Source organism: Netta rufina, assembly GCF_964035555.1.
Source record: "Netta rufina genome assembly, chromosome: 25".
Lineage (NCBI taxonomy): Eukaryota > Metazoa > Chordata > Aves > Anseriformes > Anatidae > Netta > Netta rufina.
Genome location: NC_140149.1, coordinates 6,961,317 through 6,976,565, shown reverse-complemented (window position 1 = coordinate 6,976,565; position 15,249 = coordinate 6,961,317). Strand labels below are relative to the sequence as shown.

Here is a 15,249-nt window from a genome sequence, read left to right as displayed (position 1 = left end):
TGTCACGATGACTTTCACTGTCTCGTTTCTGCTCAGCACAGGAAATCATGCTGCTGGAATAAAACTGCTTCCAAGTCTTCCAGAGCATAGGGAAAGGAGTATACAGAGAGGAGAGCACATGCCTCAGGCAAGTTCACCCCAAGGAAAAGGAGGTTTCACTTCCTAATGCTGCATCCAGCAGGTTCAACAGCTTTGCAGCTATAGGCTGCAGGTAGGAGTGCTCCGTCAGCAAAGGAAATTATTTTTTCCCTGTCTTTAGTTGGTATATCAGCAGAACTGACAAGTACTCTGGAATCCCTTTTCATGCAATAGTTAAACCACTGCAGAGCTACAGCTGCAAACTCGTACCTAGTGCTGGGATGGATACCTGCCAGCCCCCAGTGACTCACCTCTTCCAGGTTCTTGCGCACTCCCTCCAGGAGCTGGGAGCTGTCACGATCCTGCACCACCTCCTGTGCTTCCTGCATATCCTGGTGCCACCGCTGCCTGGCAGCTTTCAGCGCCGTGTGCCTCTTCCTCATGGAGCGGGTCTGGCGCACCAGGAATTCCTTGGCGTTCCTTATGGAGATCCCTTCGGCAGAGATGTAGCTTCTGACACTACAAGAAAGAGACAGGTATGCTCCTGGCTGCCTGTGCTGTCTGCTCCATCTGGCAAGCCTCATGCAGCTCCCTCCCCAGAAATAGATCGTCTGCGTAAAGCACGTAAGCTGAAGCAAAAACATTTGCTTGTGAAACCCAATGAAAGAAAAAACCAAACCCATTTTCTGAAGTAGCTGGTATGCAGATACTCACTGATCAAACTGCAAGTTGCTGTCCTCATGGCTTTGAGAAGGTGGGGAAGCAGGCTCTTTGGATGAGTGCTGAGGAGTTGAAACATTTCAAAAGCTAATAAACATGTACGAGAAAACAGAATCCTAGGGCTCCCCTTAGAATCAAATTAAGGGCAAAAATTCTGGATGAAACCACCATGCTACCACACCCTGATCCAAGATCAGTTCTGGAGATATCCTTTACGTGATATTTTAAAATAAGGAATAAAGACATTTCTGTCCCTGACTCAAGTCCTGCTTTTGACTCCAAGGACACTCAGGTATCCATCCCACACTCCTTTCCCCTAATATACAGAAAGCAACAAAAAGCAACAAACAAAACACTGGTCTCTCACGGTAAAGAAAAATGCATCATTGCATCTCAAATGAATTCAGGCAGAAAGAACCAAAGTTGGGATTTTCCAGGCGTTACAGCTTCAAGTCTCACAAGGCAAATGGCTCTGCAGCCAGCTTTACTCACAGCTTGAACAGTTTCTCTCAGGTCTTCAACACGGAGCTCAGCTTTCCTTCTTGGAGACTCCACGCTTTCTTCTGCCTCCAGTTCTTTCAAAATCTCCTGCTTGCTCCTGACAGCTCCCTCAAGCTCACTGTCACATGAAAAGGTAACAACAGCAGCAGCTGGTTAGACTGTGGGTCCATCTAGCCAGTAATCTACCTGCGAGTGTCCAGAGCAACCTCCAGTTTCCAGGAAGGAAAAGACCAGATGTGCAAGACAAGCGGGAACACAAACACACTGATGACAAGGACTCATAGCAGCTTACAGCAGCTGTGTCTCATACAGCTTCCCCCACGCAGGAACAGACACAAATAAGAGACTTCACACTCTGGCAGCTGGCAGACACTGACTACTAGATCCAGGGCTGGGGTACATCAGACAGTGGTGGCTGTCGAGCTGAATACCCAGTAAGACAAGCTTCTACTGCCCCTGGCTGCTAAACACAGCTGAACTGTTCACGCAGCACCTCCAGACAACACTGGTATCGGGTAGAATTTGTACACTAAAGGAAATTTCTCACACACACACACACCTGATACGTTTCTGCAGCCTTTGGCTTCGGGTCTGCAACAAATCCACCTGGGCCTCCAGCTCAGACTTCTGGTCTTGGAGCTCTTCAAGAGACTTGCGCAGTTGCCGGATGGACTCAAGAAGGTTGGTGTGCTCCTTCCGATTCTCCTCTAGGCGGAGTTGAGAAGCTAAAGCAGCTTCCTAGGAGCAAACAGAAAATCCCTCAGACTTCCCTGACAACGAGTGAAAGCGCAGAGTGTGCAAGAGCCTTTTGCTATCTGCACAGTTCACAAGAGATCCCAGAGCTACAGACGCACAGACCACGTGCCCTCCTAGGGGAGCAAGGCTGTCTTCTCTTTTTGAGAAATAGCTGCAAGCTAATCAAACTCCCAGCAGGACGGCACTCCAGGCTGAGGCAAGGTGGCAGGGAGGGATCTGCAGACTCACAATTAAGGAGCAACATAGCTTGCTTTTACAAAGCCATGGTTCTAGCGTGCCCGTTCTACCCTCCCCAGAATAAAAGCAGCACAGCTCCTCTCCAGAGCAAAGACATACATCTCTTTCTAGCTCAGTCCGTCTGTCTTCATCCAGCAGCTGCTGCCTTTTCTTCCTCAGAGATTCCTCCTAGATATGGTAGACAGCACAAGTGTCAGAGCATGGGGATGGCAGTAGAGGAGACTGCTGATGCTCAGCAGTTTCAAGACCATTTCAAAATACCTGAGCATTGTTCTGAGCTTTGCTTTATCCTATCCCCATCCCATTCCCTTTAAATTCAACAACAGAAATACTCGGAATATTTTATTATATTTTCTAGGAAAAATTGTATTCCTGTGGAAAGAAGATCCCCTTTCTGTTCAGCTGTGAGAGCATTCAAGGCATGGAGCCATTCCTGCAGCACCTCACTTTGAGAAGTTTATGGTTGCATCCAGCATTTCTCTACCTTTTCCCCTCAACACTCCAGTGCTCCTTGGAAAGGAAGGGCTAACAGAAGCAAGCCATTGCAGCAAGATGGGACTTAAGAGATCTGGCACACAGAAATAGCAGCCAGTGATTTTTGCCAGCTCCACAGGAACATCTGGAGTGCCTCCCCCTCCCACTTTTGTGCCCAAGATTGAGAAACACTCTTTCCTTTTCATCACAGAAGAAAGGAGGAGGTAGGTCAGGAAGGGGCTGTCTGAAATCTAAATTGACACTGAGCAGGACATGCTGCCATGACAGGATTTTATGAGCCCTCTGTCACAGCCACATACTGCCTCCCAAGGCAGGAGAGTACACCCAAAGCACTGACTCTCACCACAAATCCCCCTAGCCATGAGGCTGTACTGTTAAGAATGCTTAGCCCTGCTCTGACTCACGACAGAAGTTTGAACCTGTAATTTGGATGGTAGCTAAAGCCCTGGCTGATCACTCCTCAGAAGTCACCCATGAGGAAGCAGCCAGAGGAGCAGCTCAGGCTAGGAAATGTCCGCAGGTCCAACACAGCTGACTCACCTGGCTCAGAAGCTGCGCTGATCTCGCTTTGACATTCTTTGCACGTATTTCAAGCTCATTTTCTGAATCCTGTAGCTTTCTTTCCTGCACAGAGATGTCAACTTAAAGAGAGAACGACACAAGTTCCTCACTCACCAGGCAGAGCTCTGCCACCAGAGGGAACAGGGGGAAAAAAAATAATGGAATATTGTGACCTGCCTCTTGTGCCACCTTTGGCTGTAGAGGGTGATGCACTGAGGTGTCACAGTACCCCAGCCAAGCCACAAACTGCTAGGCAGCCTCCTCACCTTCTCCCTGTGCCTGTTCTGCAATAGGGTCAGCCGTTCATCCAGCTCTGCCTGCAGAGCTTTCACCTCCACTTCATGAAGCTGTCGGAGGCGTGCCATCTCACTTCTCAGGCCTTCCAACAGTTCTGCTCTTTGCTTTCTCTCCTGTTTGTTGCAGAATACGAACAAGAAAAGTGGCTGAGTGAAACACGAGGTTCTCCAGTGAGCCACCACCACCATACAGGACACACATCCTCTGGAAAGCCACCACACAACAGATCCTTAGCAAGTACCAATGTAAGCAAAATTAAAACCTCTTGCTTATAGGCGCAGTGTTGTTAAGAGAACTGGCCCTTCTAGGCAGAAGTCGAAGTGTGCGTGGCTGCACAGAACGTTTTGACAGGTTAACCTCACAACCTGTCCTAAATTCACTTGACATAGTGGCAACAGTTTTTTTTCTAGTTCCCCCAGTTTTTTTGGATGGTTGAGATAAGCAGGCCTGGCAAGCAGCAGTGCCAGCCCAGGTAGAGTCCAACTGAGCCATTACAGTGACCTCCCCGCTCACTGCTCTCCCCCAGCAGTACCTCCTCTTCATACTGATCCTGAATCCTTGCCAGGACCTCCTGGTGCTCCTCTTTCATCCTCTCCATTTTCCTCTCATGGTCTTTTTCCACTCCCTGGCGTTTCTCTCTCATAAGCTCACTGAGCTGCAATGATGACACAGAGAGGTTTCCCTGAAGCACTGCACTGCACTGCAGTGGCTCCCCAGGAGAGCAGCTTCCCACGTGAACACACCGACTGAAGTTCAGGGTGCTTGCAAGTGGGATCAGGCCATGGCCTGCACAGTAGGAAGCAATCACCCCGCTGAGATGAGGTGGTGCAGGAGTGCCCCTTCCCCTGCTGCACCAGCCACCCTTGGGCAGGGGACTCAGCATCTCAGACCTCAAACCTCTAAGGAGAGAAAAATTGTCAGCACCCAAGAGAAATACTTGCCTCACGTTCATATGCCATTACTTGATACGCTTTTTGCTGCATTTTCTGCTCTGCTCTCTGCAAGTCTTCATGCAGCCAAGTCTCCTTACTCCTCTGCACCTCCGCTGCCTGGGTTTGTAAGCTAGAAATGACCTGCCATGAAAACCACCCACAGAGCCTTGTCACCCTTCTGACAAGATCCATGTAGTGCCACCCCACAAAGAGCAAACAGCATGGCAAGAACTGGTGTATACAGTCTCACCACCCTCTACTTGGAGCATGTCCAAATGCTGAGCCAGACCAGAACCATGTTTAGGAAACGGAAAAAACTAGTGCCACCCGCCCTGGCCACATTTGGAGACACTGTGGGAAGAAAAAAAAACCAACAATTTACATTCTAGGGACACTATCTTTTACCTTTTGATGCTTCTCTTCTGCTGCAGATTTCAGCTGCTGGAGTTCAGCTGCAAACTGTTTCTCCAGCTCCTCTGTTGCCTACAGGAACACAAGCAAAACAATCTGCTGGAAAACCTCTGTTTGTAGGGACATGCTGTGCAAGATGTTGTTGCAATTAACGTCTATCCATAAGCATCAAAAAAGCACAACAGTCAAACCAAGTTACATACAAGGTGCTTTTACTCTGTATGTGCTTTCCCTCCCAGAAGACCTCAGTGGATCTCAGTCACGCTGTGCTATGCTGGAAGAATTACAAACTGCCTCCGTTCAAGAACCCCAAGCTTTCTGGAGGACTAAAGCAGCAGCCAAAGAGGTATCCCAGCCTGAGGAAACAGTTTGCTTTAACTTGGCAAAGGCACAGTGTTCTTCCTCTCTTCTGCAGGTGCAATGTGGCCACTTAAATAATTATTACTTAATCACCACTGTAATAAAAATGGGGGAGGACTCCTCCTCAGCCCAGTCATACCTCCAACAGCATGCCAAACATCTTTCTTTTGTGTTTTAACCGAGTCATTATTAAAGCACACGAAGGAGTTATTTATTCTTATTTAATTTTAGCGTTGCAATGCAAGCCAGGTCAGCATAAACAGCATGGGTCTGACCCTACCTGGTAACAAACAAGTCTCACCTTTCTCTTTTCTGTTTCTAATCTCTCCTTAAGTTCCCTCAGAAATTGTTCCTTCTCTTGTTCCAGCCTGACTGTCTCTTGCTGTTGAGCTTCCTCCATTTCCAGCTTCATTTTCTCCAAAACAAGCTGCTTCTTCCTCTCCAGGCTCTTCTTCTCTGCTACCTGCAGTGATTCCCACTCTTCTCTCAATTTTTGCAGCATGAACTCTTGCTCTGCCCTGACAGGTTTCCAACAAAAAGAGAGAGAAGCAGGTCGGAATTTGGTACTTTTAACACTGTGCTCCATTTAGGAACCAGGGCTAAGAAAATACACTGCTACAGCACAGGACATGCAAAATCCAGAAGAAATGGAGAACCAAAGCACGCTTTGATTCACAAGTGTATCAACTTTTCACCTTATCTTCTCCTCCTCTGCCTCTGTCTCTGAGGCGATTTTGGCTCGCAGCTTTGAGAGTCTCTCAGTTTCTTCTTTTCTCACACGCAACTCTTCTTCCTCAGAAGCCTTTGCCAAATCCTCTTTCAGAGTCCTGAGAAATGAGCAACAACAACAACAAAGTTCAGGAAGCTCTAGTATCTTCCAACTGCCTCCCCAGGGCCTACAGATCAGCTCCCACTACCTGTGCCTCCTGAGCGATGCATCCCCAAGGCTCTAGCCAGTTAATTCTCTTCCATACCTTCCCGATCTGGCTGCTGGCACAGGAGACACAGCCCCTGAGCATCAAGCTTCTGTGGTTTATTTTTAAAGTGTACTGTACCGCCACAGGTGGCACTTTTTTCAGTAAGTGAAATCAACTGCTATTAAGTAAAGCCTGACTCCCAGCCAAGGTAACTGGAAGCACATCTGTAAGCTCCATACTTGCACACAGCACCTTCTTTTCCCGCTGCTTTAGACATCTCTCTCTCCAGGTGCAATTTCTGTGCTGCCCCTTGCACCTAAGACAATGTTCCCACAACAGTTCCCACCAAGGTACCTTTTCTGCCTCACTGTGTGCTGCTAGCAACTTATTTGGGGTGGCCCTAGCAATTCTAGTACAAGTCCTGAGAGAAGAATCTCCCAAACAGAGGACGCCACTCCCGTTGCTGTTCTGCTCCCTGGATTGCTATTAGAACTTCAGGGGTTGGCTGGGTTTTACACAGAAATTCATGCCCTATTCCTTAAAGTCTTGTTTGGAAGTCCCTCTTTAAAGCATACAGTACCAGAGTTTCAAATAGTTCCTCTAGGGTAACCTCATCTTCTCTAATGCTCCAATTTCCAGTCCTATTACTACCGTTTAGCCCAGAATTTGAAAGTCTGCCAGGTGGTAAAGCTCCTAGTGCTGAACTGGAAACTTTTCCCAGGTTAACCATAAGAGACAGGTTCACAGCTACATGAAAGCTGCACGTGTACCAGATGATAGCTCTTCGTGCAGGACATGAGGAGGATGCTCTCATCTGTACTGCAGAGATTTCCTCAGGCAGACTGCGTCCTCTGCATGGCTGCTTGGAGCATTTACAGCACTGACAGCAGAGCACTGCTCGTTTCAAGATGTGCAGATCCTCCCTGCAGGATTGTCTGGGCTAGGACAGCGTCCCGTGCTCCTTCCCACCCTGAGAGCCCTTTTCTTGCCTCTTTCACCCACAACTCTGCAAAGTAGCACCCGTTTCAAGGTGGTGGCCTCTAACACTGCACAAACCTGCTGCCACCAACAATGAATCGCAGCTGGGAAAGGCTCTGGAGAAACAGGACAAAAGAAGAGTACCTGAGGGATTTTTCTTTTTGCTGATGAAGCTTCTGAGCTTCTTCTTCTTCCTGCTGCCGCATCTCCTCCTGGAATTGCTGGATTTTCTCCTCCTTTGCTTGCAGTAAGTGCATTTTCTCTTGTTCAATCTCCTTCTCCAGCTCCTTGGCTATTCCCTCCAGGGATTCTTCACTAGGCTGGCTCAGGGACTGCTCTTGTTTTATTTCCTTTTCAGGTTGCCTACCAAAAAAAGAAAGTTCCTTTGGCAAAAGGGTGAGAGAACTGAGTAACGCGAAGGGAACAGCAACATTCCCCCACACAGTATCACCTCCAAACCAAAAATCTCAAAGCCACCCACTCCACAAGCCTGCCAGTCTATGAAAGGAAAGGATGTGCAGAAGCTCCCCCAGACTGCAGCCACTTGCAGGCTGCTGGGGAACACTCGCTGTGTAGCTCACAGGAGGTGAGGAACAGCAGAGGAGGCAGGTGGAGGACACAGAGGCAGAAGACAACCTTGCTACAGAGCTCCTCCTGGCAGCGTCCCCTGCAACATTCCCGGAGAACAAATCCATTCACCTGCCTGCCAGCCAAATGCACAGGCCTTACACCCTGAACTTTTTCAGCTGCAGATCCAGGAAAGCATTTTTCACAAGGCTGTTGAGGGATACATGGCCCAGGCTCCGAGCTTCGAGTAGCATGTTAGCTCAGATAACAGCTTGGGGTGTCCTAGGCAGCCTGGTTGGCACTCTCATTGCCTCCCAGAGAAACTCGGACTGAGAAATTACTAACCCTAGCCCTAACAGCACTTAGGTCCTGAACAACTCGTCTTCTGGCACACTACAGCCTCACCTCGTGAAGGGCCTAGCAGCTAAGAAAACCTGGATCTGACTGCCAGGCATAAAAGCAGCTGCAATCAGTGCTGGTTCCTAACCCAGGGACTGGCAATACACTTCTGATGGACCAGGTATTTTTCTGCAATTGCAATCTAAAGTGTGCTGGGAGTTTGCCAGCCCTAGGCAACAGAAAGCCCTAAGCTCTCCAAAAATTCAGAACCAATCTGTTTATAATTAAGGTGGGTTTTCTTTTGTGTGTGTGTTTTATTTTTTTTTCTCAGACATAGAACTGCAAAATTATAAGGTCTGTCTGAAAGAGGCTGAAGGGGAAGGAGGACAAATGAAGAGTAGTCTAAGGACAACATTTTTATTCTTTGCTAGTGGGAACTGAAGCAGCAAGGTTTCGTCATGCTCTGAGACTGCTAGCATAAGGCAGAGAGACTTCTGTCTTGCCAGGAATCCGGGAAATAATAGCTCTAGTAATATAACCTTGAGTCAGAGCGAAAAGGTTACTCGTGTAGCCATTAGCAAAAGAACGAGAGAGTGGCAAGGGTAGTAGGGTCCTGAAGAAATCCTGCTTCACCAGCATTCCCCCGTAACACCACATGCTGTGGGCCAACTGCACAGATGCCTACAGGAGGTACCATTTATCAGGCTGCTCTGTGGAGCAACTTGGGCATTTCTACCTCTCTCTCTTGTTTTTGCTCTAATTTTTGTTTTAAAAGCCGTCCAACCAACACACACACATTTACACAAACAAACCCTAATAAAAAGGGAGGTTCTGCGCTTGTCCTCACACCGAGGATTGCTACTCCAGCACTTTGTCGTGACAGATCCATTGCCTATTTTTTTCCCAATTACAGCTGCTGATCTGTCATTCGACATAGAGAGCAAAGTCAGCCTGTTCACCCTTATTGCAGTGGAACTGCAGGTACAGACCAGCAACCACCATCAGTTTAGTACCATGAGAGACCACTGGGTTTTGCAGGGAAGCCGAGCTCTGCCATCGTGTGCTCTGACTTCTTTACCTCAAACCAGTGATCCCAGTGACTCTAAAAGTGAAGTGGTTACCCCCAAAAAAACACACTGAGACCTCAGTCGTTCTCAGCAAGAGAACTCAGGAAAATCTTTATCCAGGTGTGTGAGTGCTGAGCCTTGCTAGCGGCACTGGTAAGGAGGCTTTTCCAAGAGGAAAGCACACAGATCCTTCTCCGAACCAGAGCCCTACACCCCAGGCCCCGAGGGCTGAGCTGCTGTTCTCACCCTCGCAGTACAGACTGTTACCTTGGCACTCTCGCCACAGAACAGCTGCTGGGATTTGCACGGGGAGATGTTCTCAAGCTTTGTTGTGCCCACCCAGCCACATCTCCTAGCGTGCTAACATCACACCGTAACTTCAAGCAGTAATGGGGTCGGGGAGGGGAGGACAAAAGCTGTTATGCTTACAACACCAGAGACTTAAACAAACTTAAACGAAGCCCTTACTCTTTCTGTGGGGCAGCAAGCTCTTCCAGATTGATTAGGCTATCCAGCGATCCCTCCGCCAGCTCCGGGGCCACCGCCTCTTCTTGTTTGGGGTTTTCTAAAGCAACACACTTCTGTCCTGATGTCTCACAACCACTCTGATCCCTCTCACTTTGCAGCACAAAAAAGGTAACAGAATATCAGATTAGCACAGATTAGATTCTGGTGGCTGCTCCAGGTACACAAAGACAGAAGGAAGATGGGACGTGCAGCTGACTTAGATGGGCAGTCAGCAGCTCCAGCTCATGCCTGCCACGGGGACTCCATTGTCCAATATAGGGCTGCCAAAACCCCAACAAAGCTCCCGAGCTCCAAACCATTCACACCACCTCAGGCCCTGCCAAAGTAACAGGCAGCTGAGGATTGCATGCATCTGTCAACCTCAAAATACTGAATCTTGTTGCTGGATTACCTCCCTCTCTTTGCAAGTCTTTACAGGATTTCCCCAAGATACATCAGCCCTACTAGTAATACCCACATTGTTGTCTAAATTGGAGATGGAAATATTGGCAGGCATGTCTACATCTACAGTTCTACTTCACCTTGGAAGCACAGAGAAGAGAGACTAGGCAAGCACAAAGTAGCTTTGCAGGCAGAGCAAGAGGACACGTAGCTGGGAAGCAGGTACCAAGTGATAAGGAGACAATTCCTGGGGGCAGAACACATTTTCAGGGACCTTCACATGAACAGCTCCTCCAAGCACAAAGTTGTGAATCCCAAGTGCACGCAGCCAGTCATTAAGATGGGCTGCAACTTCTTGTGTTCACAAGTTTTCCTGGCACAGGCAACAGCTTCTTGGTTCCCAGTGCCCCAGAGTGCTGTGTAGCTCTGCGTGGAAGCTAAGAGCTTGGACACAACTCATCTCTAAATGCCACGTGCTACAGCTCTCAAAGGCAGAGCGGGAGCTCAGGAGACCGTGGAGCTCACTGCTCAGTACAATATTCCGATTGTTTTAAACAAGTCTCCACAAGCAGGAGGAAAATAGCTCCCCTAGACAGCCTGCAGCTCTCACAGTAACTGAGGGTCTGGAAAGCCTGCGCTGCTCTCGGGTTAACAGCCATTGCATTCCAGACATGTCCACACAGCGGGATAATAAACCAGCTTCCCACTTGCACCTGGCTAGACAGTGACCTCCCCTACACCACCCTTGTGGAAGGAAGTTGAACAGAACTGGTCACACTGGAGCTGCACTGCCCTGCCATCAGCAGCAGGAGCCAGGCCCCAGGAGCCTCCAGCTATGGCTCTGCCCAGCACGGTGCTGGTTGTGCTGGGCTGCCAGCTCTGGCTGAGACTGGGCCCTGCCTCAGGACCCGAAGGTCTGTTCGCAGGCAATGGCTAGTGCCCGAGTCCCCTGTGGGTAAGGCACAACAGAAGGCACAACACAATGAGAACAAAGTCAGCACATCTTGGCAAGAGACTGATTTTCCCAGCCTTGGAGCAGAGACAGATAGCTGGAAGGGGAATGGAGAGGCCAGCTCCACGGCTGGGGGCGGTCACAAGGAAGTGGAGGGCAGGCAGTTTTGCTGCCTTCCCAACCAGAAGCTGAAACGAAGCTGAAATCTGTTGAGGCAATACTAAAGAGGTGGTGGGAGAAAGACTGAATGGAAGAAATCCTGTGAGAAGCTGCAGGGTCTCGGGATGTCCTACAGGGAGCTCCTACACAGGTTACAGTGACTATAGCACAGCAGAGGCAGACAAGACAGGAAAATCATCTGCAGCTGAAGCTGTCTGTGCTTCCTTTCTAGCTCTGACTGGTGGTACCATACCTCTCAGCAGCTTTCGTTCTTTTGCTTTGCTCTTCTTCTATACTGGCTTTGCTTTGATCTTTTTCTTCTTCTCCCAGCTCCTGGGCCTGCAGGTAAAAGCAAACAGTGTGGAGTTTGCCGGCTCCTTTGCCATCAAAGCCTCTCAGGACCTCACAGAGGCTCTGCTGAAAAGCGGTGCCACCCTGGTCCACCACACCAGCACCAAGCCCACGGACCAAACTGCATGGCAGGGCACTCCAGAATGCCCAGCTGAACGTGTTAGCTTCCTCTCCTGCAATGCAACCAAAGCCTCGAGATATTGCAGGGGCACCTTGGAGGAAGATCCATCAGCCCAGGGACATGTGGGAGCTCTGCTCTCCAGGCTGTGGTGTTAGACTGTGGGCTCAGGTTTGCTTTATGCAGTACAGAGGATGAGCTCTCTGCCAGGACCCAGCACTCCTAGTACAAGCTTGGGTTATTTCCCCCCGGCCCTGAAGGTCATCTGAACATATCCAGGTAACACTAACATTGATACATTGATTGTGACCAGAATCACAGCAGGACTTGATGCTGCCTTGCATCCTGGTTCTCAAGCAGATGATGATGGGCAGCGTGCTTCATGCAGCCACAGCTACCTACAGACTTCTGACTACGCCATCCAGCAGGAATCCATCTGGGTGCTGTAGACAAAGCCAGCTCCCTTGGTAACACGCTCAGAGTGACTTCAGATGGCTTACTTATGAAATAGGAAACACTTTTATATTCAAGTACTCGCTGTTTCCATAGTCAGCTGCTCCTTTTCCCACATGCCAGCTACCAGGCACCTCTGTCCCTCCCGCAGGGCCACACAAACACGCGTTGTGTAATTCACCTGGGGAGAGGGAGCAGCTTCCCTCTCCAAGCTCTCAGTCCCACATGAGAAAGGATTAACAGCTCATCCTGCCTGCTGAGGCTTCTGGATATGAGGTCTCTTGTCCAGAGAGGAGTAGCCCACTCATAAGCTCCTGAGGACCACAGAAATAGCAGGTGAGCTCTTCCCTTGCCATGCAGGAATGTAGTGTGGAGCAGGGCCAAAAAAGCAATTAAAACAGCAGTAATTTATGCAAATGTTCAGCAGAGCAAACAGCAGAAGGATTCCCTGCAAGTGCTGTCACCTTCCATCACATCAGCCTGGGCAGAGCTCTCCCAGGCAGCTCCCTGCCACCCCAGCCTCAATAATGACTTCGCTCCTGAGAGCTGAGGAGCCCCACAAACATCTCCTGGCTCAAACCAGGCTGTGCCGCCAGGGAAAGGAGAGGAGCCAAGCAAATGAAGAACGAGATCTTTCGGGGAATAAAGGTAAGCGGTTACAGGGTAATGCTGCTGAGCTCAAGCCTGGGGCCACCGTGACACTCCTGCCCAACATGCCTTCCCAGGGGCAGTCCCTCCACAAACCACAGGCTGCAGATACATCCAGACACATTGAGAAGGTGAATGGAGCGCCTGCCTGCAGGGAACAAGGGCTGGATTTTAAGCCCTGTCTGTGAAATTGCTGGAGCCTTGCCCCTCTTGTTGCCTCAGGATCCCCAGCAGTCCCAGAGGAAGCACCAAATACTGCTCGCAGCTTAGTTTTCTGTCCTGCTTAAACACCAGGCTGAGTCCCACAGGAAAAATCTCACACGCTCGCAATACAAAGCCAGGCTCCTGGACACATGAAAGCAGGATGACAGATAATAGGCCGTCTTCTCTCTGCAGAGCATAGCCCCCAAGGGGCCTCGACAGGAGGATTTCCACGGTCTCCAGCACACAACAGCTCAGATCCCATGCCTGCTTCCAGCTCCTCACCGCTCTCGCAGCAACGATGCCAGCAAAGCAGGATGCCAACACTTCAAATGCCTGCTAAGTGAAGGGTGAAAGGATCAACCTCCCCACTGCCAGCAGAGAAGGCAAGTCTTGCAGGCAGCAGCCCACACTGCCTCTGCAATCTACCACAGCTCCTGCCAGAACACGCTAACCAAAAGCTTCCAATGCTGCGCACGTGTAGTGTCACAGAGGCAGTCTTTTTTTTTTTGGAAAGAGAGTATTTTGCCAATATATTTAAAGCGAGGCAAGCTCATTGCATGACAGTAAACACACTGCAACAATCCAGTCTCATTTCAAAATAGCCTCTGTCTTTCAACAGAAAAGAGCAGCTGCAGTTCTGCAGGGGGCACCATTTCAGACCTACCTCTCTCTCCTCAAGACAAGGCTGTAATAAACTCAAAATGTGCCTGCTCCAACAAGACATTTGTATGCACGAGGACTGTGCTGTAGCAAGAGGGAGAGGGGGAGAACACAGCAGGCATATGTTTTGTTTTCCCTTCACATCTGATTATGCTCATTATTAGGCACAAGAGGACAGGTGTATTCTCCAGACAACCTAACAAACTGGATTGCTCCTCTCTGCTGGACAGGTGGTGAGTTTGCCACTCAAGGTCTCCTCCAGTGCAGCTGATCAACTCACTTACAATCAGAGCAAGGCTGAGTAAACCCCAGCTGGAGCCTGACCCTCTGCCTCCCCGTGCAGCACGCTCTTCCAGCCAGCGTGCTGATGAGCTGAGAGGATGGTGCAGGAGAGGGGTAGCTGGGATGGCTCAACGGGAATGTGGGGCTGCAGAAGACAACTCAGCAACATGCTGAGAAGACAAGATAAAACCTCAAGAGGCACAGTAATCTTCTCCAGTCAGCACTGCCCTAACATAGCTACATATGGGGCCGATGTGATGTAGGAAGCAGACACGTGCAGGCGTATGTACGCTCCTCCATATGCCACAGACTCACTGAACGGAGCCGATTTCGCAGCTACATGAAAGCAGGCAAGACAAGCAAATGCTCAGCAACGGGCTTCCCTATAACAAAACCTGTCACGGGGAGGCAACCCCCTTTTCTTCATTTTATATGGTGTTCTGCTACACGAGTCCTCCTCATTTGCTTAAGAGAATGAAAAGGACAAAAAAAAAAAAAAAAAAAAAAAAAGAAAAATAGACTCTGCTTCCCATCACTCTCTGGGAAAGCCATTGTCTGCACTTGTACTGGGGGCAGGGAAAGGACACATCTGTGAGCCTGCACACACGCACCACGCAAATCACCTCTACTCAGAGTATGGGCATTGTACAGCTCCCCTCATGGGAAGGACTGCAGCTACCTGCTTCTCTGCAGATAAAGGAGTGCACCAGAACTGCTGCTCCAAGCCCTGCCCCAAAGGCAGGGTGCTTAACATCTCTCTCCTGTTTGCCTCAAAACCTTGTGCCGATAGCTTCATCCTGTGCTTAGTACACCACAAAGCAGTATTTTAACCTCTTGTTCAGAGATTGGTCCCTCAGCACATGTAAAGCACTTACCTTGCACACGGGGCTGTCTAAAACAGGAGACAGAACACCCACATCCAATACCTGCTCCGAAAACCGACTCTGGAAAGCCAAGTCCTGAAGGAGAAAGAAAAGGATCAGTGTCTGACAAGCATGCACTGGTTTCGCCAGAGCTCCTGAAAGATTAGAATAAAACCCAAACACAGTTTGGAATCCATGCTCATCACTCCACTGATAGCAAGTCAGTTCAAATATCTAGTGCTAGTACAATTCCAAGGGTTTACAGGACACAGGAGATGGCTACAGCAAGACTCAGGCCTGCATCCAAGAACAGATCATATCTGTCCTGCAGTCAGATGGTTCTGGTAGGGGCTTGACCAGCAGCAAGCTGGGTTTTCTGCTTCCCATGCTGTAGGGGCACAGAGACACCATGGTTTACCCAGAGCTGCAGGGAT

The 15,249-nt window shown here is 49.4% G+C and overlaps 1 protein-coding gene across 1 annotated transcript in view; it reads right to left on the bottom strand.

The window, feature by feature from the left end:
• CEP164 (centrosomal protein 164) overlaps nt 1–15,249 on the bottom strand; it is a 37,080-nt gene that overhangs the window by 5,325 nt on the left and 16,506 nt on the right. The window contains exons 11-26 of the mRNA XM_084301491.1: nt 14,828–14,911; nt 11,490–11,575; nt 9,685–9,834; nt 7,388–7,606; nt 6,044–6,175; nt 5,650–5,866; nt 4,983–5,060; nt 4,587–4,718; nt 4,178–4,300; nt 3,615–3,758; nt 3,328–3,411; nt 2,392–2,460; nt 1,859–2,037; nt 1,291–1,417; nt 793–860; nt 390–597 (exon numbers count right to left, since the gene is read on the bottom strand). Coding sequence (XP_084157617.1) covers nt 390–597; nt 793–860; nt 1,291–1,417; nt 1,859–2,037; nt 2,392–2,460; nt 3,328–3,411; nt 3,615–3,758; nt 4,178–4,300; nt 4,587–4,718; nt 4,983–5,060; nt 5,650–5,866; nt 6,044–6,175; nt 7,388–7,606; nt 9,685–9,834; nt 11,490–11,575; nt 14,828–14,911 — 2,100 coding nt within the window. The remainder of the gene's footprint in view (nt 1–389; nt 598–792; nt 861–1,290; nt 1,418–1,858; nt 2,038–2,391; nt 2,461–3,327; nt 3,412–3,614; nt 3,759–4,177; nt 4,301–4,586; nt 4,719–4,982; nt 5,061–5,649; nt 5,867–6,043; nt 6,176–7,387; nt 7,607–9,684; nt 9,835–11,489; nt 11,576–14,827; nt 14,912–15,249) is intronic.